This window comes from Camellia sinensis, chromosome 9 (genome assembly GCF_055761805.1).
Source record: "Camellia sinensis isolate YWXY chromosome 9, ASM5576180v1, whole genome shotgun sequence".
NCBI classification, from domain to species: Eukaryota; Viridiplantae; Streptophyta; class Magnoliopsida; order Ericales; family Theaceae; genus Camellia; species Camellia sinensis.
This window is the reverse complement of record NC_138969.1, coordinates 6,185,407-6,196,579: the sequence shown is the minus strand read 5'-3', so window position 1 is coordinate 6,196,579 and position 11,173 is coordinate 6,185,407. Positions and strand designations below refer to the sequence as shown.

Sequence of the window (11,173 nt, the reverse complement as noted above, 5' to 3'; positions counted from 1 at the left end):
ATTCTAAATACAGATTCTGAGTATATACAATATCATTGGAAAAATAAACACTAACATGCCAATGGCTTCTAATTAAGTTGGCTACTAATTTGGTCAATCTATTGCCATTGTGACTATCTTTGTGAGGGGTTATGGATTCTACTCGTACTTAAACTAGAATGTTTAGGGTAAAGCTTCTTGGTGATTGTGTGTTTTTGAAATTTATTGGTTTGGACTAACTTGATACAAGTGGTTAAGGTGATTTTGTGTATTTGAAATTTATAGGGTGAGTCTAAATTGACCCTCCCCCCCCCCCCCCCCAAGTAATTATCAATCTTCTTGGAACACTATGTCAGTGGTATGCCTACTCAATAACAAAGGGATTATGTCCTAACATGACCCAAAAAAACAAAAAAATTAGAAATAATTTCAAAAAATCACAAAACGCCCGTGGATAATGGATAAAAACTAGATTCTCTTGTTTTAGTTGATTCAATTTTACTCATTATTTTTTTTTAAAAAATATTTTGCCTTAATTTAATCCAATTAATAACAGATAAAAATTAGATTCTCTTGTTTTAGTTGATTCAATTTTACTCATTATTTTTTTAAAAAATATTTTGCCTCAATTTAATTCAATTAATAACAGATAAAAACTAGATTCTCCTGTTTTAATTGAGTTGATTTTACTTATTAAATTTTTTTTATAAATATTTTGTCTTAATTTAATTCAATTGATAATATTTGTTAGCATTTTTGACAAGAATTACGCATGTGGGTTGACTCACAATATATGACAGTGAATAATTTTGGATCAAAGGCCAAATCCAATGTTTTGTGCAAAAGTGGTTCCACCTTTTTTACTTGGGGTTGAGTTACTCTGGGCCAAAAATTGGGAGCTATTTTATAGGTTAAATCATATATAATATATATAGTCCGTATGGGCTAAGTAAGAACTTAGCATCAAGGCCTTGAAATGAGAATTGTTAGGTTACATTGCAACTAAGGCCCCAAAAAAAATAAAGCTATGCCCCTCCCCATTCGGCCATTAGTGACATACAAGAAGCACCCAAAAGAAGTGCAAGATTGGATCCTAGTTGGAGCCTAACATTGGTTTGCAAATTAGGGTTCATGAAATCAGCTGCAAGAAGATCAACAAGAGCCATGTAGATCAAGATCCCGGCCGATGCCGAATTTAGAACCCCTTCCACAATGAGTGAAGTTGGGCTATACTCATTATAAATGTTTGATATTCCGATGCCAATGGCAATCCCCGCTGGAGTGGTGAGAGAGAAGAAAAGTACCATAATTGTGATAGCTCGAGACTTGTATTTTGCCTGAACAATTCATCAGTGAAATTAATATGCAGACATATAAATAGAGCAAACACAAAAAAAAAAAAAAAACTTGAACTATTTTTGAAAACTCAAAATCAAAATCAAAATCAAATAAAGTAAATATTGTTTATTTTGAAAGATTTTTTTTTTTCCTTACAGAATTGTGCAACTTAAACCTGTAGTGTGATCCCATTTATAAAAATTCATGGAGTCACCGTTGTAGCTAGCTACCGATGGTAGTCAGTTGTCCACAACAATGGTAGAAGAGGGTTGTTGGTGGCCAAAGGTGGTTATCGGAGGTGGTGGCGGGGATGTAACAGGTAATAGAAAATAGAAAATTGTTTACAAAACTTTTTTTTTTTTTTAACGATTTACAAAACTATAGAAGATACTCATTTTTAGGGAAGTTGCAAATCAATAACGAGAACTTTAAAAAATTGCAAAAATATTGAAGTACAAGTAAATCTGTGATCTGGTGCACACACATAATCGCTTACATCTCCATGTTTTTATAATTATTATATATATTTTACTTTGCAATTCTCTCTCTTTTTACTCCCTACAATTTGCTATTAATTAGGAATGGTAGTTGGGGGAGTTTTGAAGCTGGCCCTAATTTGTTCAGATGCTGGCAAAACTTGTAAATAGCGAAGATGCAATATAAGCCAATCAATTTTTTCACTCATTGTAATATACTAACAAAATATAATGTAAAATTATATATTAAATGATGTGATTATTAAATTTATCATTTTAAAATAAAAATATCTATTAGAATAACATTTAATTATAAAAATATCAGCACCATATCTTTTTTATTTTCTGTCTTTTACAGATGACATCCATATTTTCTAAATCCAATGAATGTGTTATTGATCAAAGGCCCTATCCTCAACCTTTTTTTTTTGATCAGCAAAGAAAAATTTCATTAAAAAACATGAAATTAAAGGTACAGAAAGACGACAGAAATCGAGAGAGATTCGAGATAGTACAGACTATCTCTACTACTGCTACTCACAACCATCTAACCAACCTCTCGGCCTCACGATATTAAAGATTAAAAAAAAAAAAAAAAAAAAAAAAAAAAAAAAAAAAAAAAAAAAAAAAAGTTAAGAAGAACTTAACACCAAACACCAAACATTGGCTATGCCAAAAAATTAAAAAATACTTTTTATTTCTCCTTTATTGGCAAAAAGAAACAATCTATTAACTAAATGTAAAAGAATTACCACTAAAGATTTTTGTTTATAAGCATCTCGCTAACTAGATTCTTTGTAATCTAATTCAACCAATTTCATATAGTTTTGAACTAGTATAAGACTCCCTTATAAGCTATTGAGAATTTAATTAATAAAATTACTTTTGTTTATCAACTTAAGCTTTTAATTGAATTAATTATCAACAATTAAACCTTAAGCTTCTAGGGAGCATCAGTTACAATAAGATATGTTCGAAATTATGTTTCAATCATATTATCTCGTAACTCCAATAGTTCTATAAGTTATTCAATGTGTCACAATCCAAAATTATGCTCCAGTTTGTTTTTAATCGTAATTTCGAGTAAATTACATTGTAATTTCACACACATTGTGTCGTAATCAAAATAGATGTGTATCATTTTTTTTTTCTGATCGAGAAAAACACCGCAACAACTACATAGAAGTGGAAGATAAGCACCTAACAAGACCTATAGGTGGTTGGGCAACCCAATTAGTGGGTAGAGATTGTGAAAACAAGCAGAAGCAACCCAGTGGCCTGCCCTATTGCCCTTTCTAGGACACCAAAGAAATTTATCATGACCCATATAAAATATATATATATATATATATATATATTTTATGTGTATATCATCATTCTTTATTAAGACAAGAAAGGAAATTGGAATAAAAAGGAGAGTAATTGACGAAATTTGTAAGTACCTGAGAAATACATCCACCAAGTCCCAAGCCCTCAAAGAATTGATGGAAACTCAAAGCTGCAATGAGGGGTTTGATTGTTTTTGGACTTTGATTAGCCCCCATGGATATCCCAATAACCACTGAATGAACTACAATTCCCAACTCCAAAACCTATATATATATATATATGAATTGAAGATTATATCAGCAGTCTAAAAGTAAATTCAATTTCTCATCAAGAGGTTGAATTTAGCCTATTATGCTTTCTTATAACATAGTAATCAATCTTTCTGCTGTGTTTGACTATTTACTAAAAAGATCAAAAAATCATACAAAAAACTCAAAAATTTCTTTCTATTCTCTTTATTTTTTGCACATTTTTCTGAAAAAAGTCAAAAAACATCTCCCAAACATTTCAATTTTTTTACCTCATATTTTAACCAAAAAGGCACTAAAAAAATCACTTCCCAAACCAACCTTTTAAAGTACAAGAATTTTACTATCATAAATAAAAAATAGAGTGAAAATTTAATAGAAGTGTAAAGATATTAAGGATATGTTTGGAAACATAGCCAAAAAACCAATACAAAAAGTCAACCAATTCTCTTTACTTTTTTTATACGTCTTTTCGTAAAATAAAAAAAGTTACTAAAAAAAGCAATTTCCAAAACCAACCTAAGTGCAACTAATTTGCTATTTAATTATAGCTCTAGAACTTTTCTGCTATTGAACTACGAATTTGATAAACAGATCATGAACTTATAGCAACCAAAATAACAAAATAAAGATCTAAATCCGCTTTTTCACTTTCTTCTTTTGATAAAATTTAAGTTAACTGAAACAAAGGATAAGGAAAAATGTGCAAATCCCATGTAACAGCAAAAAGCAATTATTGGCAAGTAGAATTCTAATAAACCAATAGAAGAAACAGCAACCCCACAAAAATGTTCTTAATATCTCCTTTGCTTAAAAAAAAAGAAGGTTATTCCATTTGATTGGTGATGTAAGTATCAACCAAAAAAAGAAGTAAATTCAAAGCTGAAACAATAGAACCTAATTGGCATAAAAGAAAAAAGGTAACAGGAGGTACTTTTTAAAAGAAAACATGTTTATTGATTAGAATAAAAATATGTGTATTGTCAAATTTCTGATACTTATCAGTTTAAAATTGATGATCGTGACACTTTGATTCCTAATATATAGCTAATTCACAATTTGTATGGCTGGTTCAACTACTATAAAGTTCTTTTTACTCTAGAGTTTTTGAAAAAAATTACGATAACGACACCTGATTTCCAATACGTATAACTCAATATTGTCAATACATGCCACAACAGATACAGATACTTCTTTAGATATTTAAAATAATCGCGGATAGAAGCAAGAGGAATAACCAACTATCACTGAGGAAAAAAATTTAGAACCAACGCTACCTGAGATATGACTCGATTCCGAAAAAGATCTGACGAATCTGATCGCTGCAACATGATGGCAGCGGGCCCATGAACATGGCCAGGGCCACCTCCTCCATCGCTCTCCTCATCGCCATTCACAGGCTGAGCCTTTCTCAGCTCCGCCCTCTTATGATACCCAGTGGCAAAAGCTTCCATCATCAAAGTCCCAATTGCCGACATCATAGCAATAAACCCTGCAAATGGAAAGCCCTGCCATGGATTTTCACTGAGGCACGGACTCGTTAGGCTGTTGAAGGCATCGGGAAGGATGTGAATGAAACCGGTGGCTAAGATCACACCGGCAGCAAAGGCCTTGATGAGGAAGTGAAGTGCACTGTGAGGTTTCAATGCTGAGACATTTTTTAGCAGCAAAGGCATGGAAACTCCAAGTGCACTGGCAACTAGAATTGAAGCTATGGAAACTAGTTTGTATTTGAGTGCCTCTTGTTTGTTTTGGTCCTTGTATTCAGCTTCACATGTGCACTTTGCATGGACTGAGATGGGTGGGAAGAGAAGATGGAGGTATAGGAGAAGGGTTAGGGTTTTGTATGCGTATGGCTGAAGCTTGTTCATGCTTTAAGAGAGAGAGAGATGGTTGGTACTTGAAGGAAAAAAGAATATGTGAAGATGTATTTAAGTGTCGTACATATTTATGTGTATAGAGAGAGATCATGGTTTTAATTAGAGGTATCAGGAGATGTAATAAATATTGATTGCAACATAATATTGTGAGTATAGAGTATTGATTGCGACATAATAGTATTGAGAGTATAGAGTGATTAGTGTCAGAAATTGGGTATCGGGGTCATGAATTTTTAAAAATTACTAGCCACAAAAAAAATGTTTTATAACAAATTGAACACGGCGTATCAGCTTTGAACCATCAACTGTAAACCAGTTATGAATCAAAATTTATTAGGAATTGATCAATTTATCAATTATGAATCAATTGGCTATTTTAGTTAGCTTTTTAGTTATTTTATGAGATGAAAAAAGTTGTGTTTGAGATAATTTGTGATTTTTTTTTTTTTTTTTTTTTTTTTTTTTTTTTGTAGTTGAATAGATGGTTGTGAAGAAAAAAAAAAGAAGTGATTGATTGATGTGTAAGATGTAACATTTTGTCCAATTGATTATTTTAGTTTTTTTTTTTTTTTTGATTGTCTTTATTAGCTATTTTAGTCAAAATCTTTCATGCTAAACAGCCTCTAAATATCGGGAATTGGATGATTTATCAAATGTGAATCAAGCTCATAAATCGACTATGAATCAATATATATCAGTAATCAATTGATACAGACGTGATTTTTATTTCAATTGGTAGGCAAGGAACTTAGCTGTATGTAGCATTGAAAAAGTAAGAATGAATAGAGCTACTCACAAGGAAAGGTGAAAGAATAGTTTTTGTTTTTGTTTTTGTGCTATTTGCATGGCTCTATTAATAATTATAAGAACTGAAAACAGCCACTATAGCTATGGCCAATATATGTATTTAATATGTATATATTTAATTACATAAAAAGAGAGGGAGAGGAGGAGCGTACCGACAAGAACTACCACTCTGTATATCATTGTCTATTTTATATTTTTTAAAGTCATTGATTTTGATATCATGTGATAGATATAGAACAGATAATGAAACATAGAGTAGGAGAGATGATTTCGACTTCCGTTTAAAATAGAACATGACCCTTTTTCTTTTCTTTTCTTTTTCTTAAAAGATTTTTTTTTTTAAAAAAAAAAAAAAAGAAAAGAAGAAGAAAAAAAAGAAAAAGAAATACATTGCGTCTCACAAGTTTGAAATAATTTCCTTGTGCTCCCTACATATTTTAATTCATATAACACATAATTTCATTTTCGTCAATCATATGTTAATCGTATAAATACAAAATAATGTTATCATATCTTTTTAAACATTCACTTCAAAGCATATATTCCACGAAAGTGTTACTATAGGGAAAACATTCAGAGTTCTAAGCTCTTGACAAACCCTGCAAAACAAAAACAAACAACATACACTCAAGAGTTCCTATGGTTGGCTAAAACTAACGATATCAGATTTTGCGTACCTTTGAACTATTGATATGCTTGGTGCAACTTCTTACAAGTTGAAAGTTGATAAATAAAAAGTTAAAATTAAAAATATTTATCACTCAAGTTTCCAATAATTAGCTTTTTAAAGTTATTTAAGTTATTTTTGTCTCACAATTTATAAGCAATAACTGTACCAAACATTAGACTTTTAATCCTAAAATAAATAAAGTTATTAACAGTTCCTATAAACTGCACCAAATAGAGATTATCTAATTGACATTTAATTTATAATGCTTGTTCCATGGTCACGAGAATTTCATGTAGTTTCTAGATAGAAATATTTTGCCCATTTCATGTAGGGTTTTAAATAAGTTAAGTAGAGTAGTAAATATGAATAATAAGTTGTTTAAACTTGAATTAAATTCTTTGTGAGTTTCAAAATATGTTCAGACTTATTTACCTTTTGAGTCTATCTCAAACAAGTTTTAATCGAGTAAAACTCAAGTAGTTTAATTTTTTAACAAAACTAAACACAAGGCAAGATCGAATAATTTAGTTGGGTTTAATAGCCCTATACTTTGATAGATTGTTGTTGGTTGGATAAGACTTCATCTTCTGACCTGTTTCTCTTTTAGCCATAAAACAGTTTTGACGCAGTACTTTTTATCATATATAAGTGGAGAAAACACTCAAAACTTTGAGGTATGTATGACATGTTCAATAATTTTCTCCGACCATTATTCACATGTGGCTGAGAATCTAGGGGTAAAAAGATAACCAGACTCCAAAATGATCCTGTCAAACTTGGGATAAATTGAATTGGATTGGTTTAAATAATACAACTTATGTTTTTCAAAAAATAATATAAAAATGGCAATGGGTGATTGATTTACAATTTTTTTTCTTGAATTATCCTTCACATTCTTCTCAAATCAGGGCCTTGCCAGTGAGGTAGCTAGCACACCAATGAGCATTGCACTTAATTTCTACAATTACAGATTAATTACACCTTTGATGTCCAAGTATATGCATTTTGTGATTACTTTATCCTCAATAGGAAAATATTTGAGAATTCTAATTTTTTTCTCTCTTTACCAGATACTCTTGCTCACATTATCTCTCTCATTTCTTCTACATTTTCCTCTGATTCATCCTCTTTGATAGCTTGAGAGGCTTATACTCTCTCATTATTTGCTTCATAGACATGAGACTATATCTCTCTCCTCAACTCCCTCTCCTCCATCAGATCACACTTTGTTTGAGTCTTTCAACGAGACGTGTTCAAACTCAACTCAAGTAAGATTTTCTCTTTTTTGAATCAACAATGATTCATCTCACTAATTTTAGAGCACTAATTGACCACTAATGAGGTAAAAATTCAAAAAAGAAAAAAAGAAAAAAAAACCTAAAGCCAAAACATCACATCAGTAAGTGAGACCTACTCTCTAGAGCTCCTTTAGAACTCCCAATTTAAAGTTCCTAAACATTTTTCTTTTTGAATTAGACTCCCATAGTTAATAAGTTTAAAACTACTTGAATTTAAAAAGCCTAGTTTGGAATTACATCAATTGGTAAAAATAAAAAACCCATTGGCACCATCCACGCGTCCTAGGCATGTAGAATTGCATACATAGGTCAAAGTGTAGGTCTTTTATCCACTATTCTCCCCACTAATCACAAGGACAGAGGTTACTAGTGATGGAGACTAAGCCACTATTTTTGCAACTTTCACAATGTTAAGTGGGTCACCATTTGCAAATGGGCAATGCCCTATGATTTATGGCCATTCACCATCAAAGTTCCATTGACTGCATTTTTAGTGGTAAACAAGCCCATAAAGGAAAAAGGATAATGCTAAGGTACAACCACTTAAAAAAGGTTTGTACAATATGTAAATAATGTATTATTAGTCTTATTTGATGCAATTTATAAGATTGTTTATAACTTTTAATTAATTAATTTATTTTTTAAATCTATGCTAAAGTGTTTGTTGTACCTTTGTAAATAGTTTATAAGACAAAAATAATTTATATAAGCTAGAAAAAAAAAAACTAATTATTAAGAAGTAATTATTAAGAAGCAAAGATGGAAAAGATGGATGCACTTTTTTAGAGTGGTATTATTTATTATGACAGTATGTGATATGAAAATTATGCATATTGGTTATGACTCGGTGATTATTTATATATTTATTTATTTTTACTGACTTAAAGTGGAGTTCTTTTGTAGGATAGCTGACAGGGACACGTGTGTCCAAATATGAATGATCTATTAACATATTTAAATGTAGTAGATAATGTTAATTTTTATTAAATTTAATTGTTTGATAATATAATATCTATCTACATAACAAATATATATTAAATAAAAATTTACCGTGTTATCTTTATTTTTTTGTAATCACTGTCCGCATAGCGTCAGCGCTTCATAGCTCATGGGCCAACAGACGTAGTCGGACCAAGTTTCAACGCCTAGTCCTAAGCATAGCCTTACTCATACTAACATGGCCCACTTAGGGTACGGGCAGGCCTAGGCCGGGTCAAGAATGTTTGGGTCAAATTATGACCTCTAAGCAACAGTAGGTAATGACATTTTAAAAAATAAAAAATAAAAAAAATAATCTTCGAAGTATGCTTTGCTTGGTCCAAAATAGGTTGAAGAAAAATATGTACAAGATGATCATTGTGATTTGATAGGAATGTGATTGAAGCTTGATCATTGTTTTATAAAGACTAAAGAGATCAGAATTGAGGAGGTAATTATTGTTTGCATAGAATTGAAGAGGATAAGGAGGAGATTGTGAAGCTCTCCCATTGGAGCGTGCCAAGTGTGGAATAGACTTCCTATTGTTGCTTATACATACGTGTTAACATACACATGGAAAAATAAATAAGATTGAATTAGCTTAATCTTAAATAACAATAAACAAACGGTAAATTTATATAAATTTGTATAGAATGATGTGATTTAAAGTGAACCATTCACTTTAAAACAAAAAAAATCCACCCAGGTCAACTTTTATCGCAAATATGTCACTACCACATCAAATTATTGTAGCAATTCTATATACACATTTTGATGCTTTAGCATTTTCCTTGTTCTTAATGTTTTTTTTTACTAACTGAGATAGCTCAGTTGATTATTTCCTCAATATTAGAAGACTGTTTCTTAAGTTATTTATTTATTTTTCGCTATGAGATATTTTTTTATATTAATGTTGTGATTATTGATATTGAAGGTTAAGTGCCGTTAAACCTTTTTACAAATTGTCCAAAAAATTGACTCCCAACTACACAAATATATTGAGGAACCTCTTTGATAACAGAATTTAAACTTCCACAATCCCCACACTAACTTTTAGATGGGAATGTATGAATCCAGGTCCCTTGTAGAGAGCATTACAGATTCAAAATTGTATCCCTAGCATGGTCTTTCAATTACTCTGTAAGATAGACTTTTGATAAGATTGATGCTGTTAATTTAAATGCAAAAGGAAGCAATATCTCCCCCCTTATTTTTAATAATCATTTTCCAATGATTTTATCTCATGAGCAATAATAAAACTTCATCAAAACACTCTAATGTAAACTCTAAAAAAAAAAAAAAAAATTTGTCTTACTTTTTCAATTGCATTCTATTAACACATCAATAAACCCTCTCAAAATAATAAGACTCAATAAAAGATTTATTGGAAAAGTAAAACTTATTTGATATTTTTTCTTTAAAAATTATGGCAAATTACATTGATCACCCTTGAAGTTCATAAACACAAACTAACGAATAACTAATGAACAGGGAGCAAAATGTAATGTGAATTAAAATTTTAAGAGAGCATGGTGTAATTATAAAAACTCTATGGAACTTCATGTATTTTCTCCAAACTTAAAGATAAGTTAGTGTAATTTACCCCCCAAAAATTACAAGCATCCCCCCCTAAATTGCATTAAACATCTATGTGCTTTCACTTATACAAACTTGTTAAGTAGGTTTTTAATGATTGAAGTGAAAGCTCACCACTTGCCCCAATAGTCCTAATTGAACTCTCTTACTAATAACTTTTGCATTATCACCCATGGGTCCTGTAATGTACCCACTACCTGATTAAGACAGCACAACTATCTACACAGTGCTTATACACTAATGCTACAATAACTATATATTTCTATCATCTTTTCTTACAAATTACAATCTAATGTGTTAATCTAATTGTTAGCATTGTATTGAATATACATGAATTGCGGGACCCATTTCACTAATATTATATTAATAAATCAAATAATATTAAAATATGATAACACTGCTGCTTTTTCCATGGGCCTAAGCAAAAACATGTTAATCCACAACCACACCATGTGCCTAGGTCAAATGTAGGTTTTTGTTTTATTGTTTATTAATTCAAATATGTAATAGTTAGACACTGACTTGGACTAGATCACGATTTTGCATTTCTTGTTTTCTTTGCATGTGAGAATGA

At 30.7% G+C, this 11,173-nt stretch overlaps 1 protein-coding gene across 2 annotated transcripts; it reads right to left on the bottom strand.

Moving 5' to 3' along the window:
- Nucleotides 1-881: 881 nt before the first annotated feature.
- LOC114287949 (zinc transporter 5) lies at nucleotides 882-5,553 on the bottom strand. 2 transcript variants are annotated; one of them, XM_028231411.2, is made up of 3 exons: nucleotides 4,648-5,553; nucleotides 3,236-3,385; nucleotides 882-1,316 (listed from the first exon to the last, which is right to left on the bottom strand). In XM_028231411.2, exons 1-3 carry the CDS (start codon nucleotides 5,239-5,241, stop codon nucleotides 1,005-1,007), a joined length of 1,056 nt encoding a protein of 351 aa, XP_028087212.2. In that variant the 5' UTR covers nucleotides 5,242-5,553; the 3' UTR covers nucleotides 882-1,004. The 2 variants fall into 2 exon arrangements, with proteins under 2 accessions (XP_028087212.2, XP_028087213.1); XM_028231412.2 differs by lacking the exon at nucleotides 3,236-3,385 and having other exon boundaries at nucleotides 4,648-5,336.
- Between the last annotated feature and the right edge of the window lie 5,620 nt (nucleotides 5,554-11,173).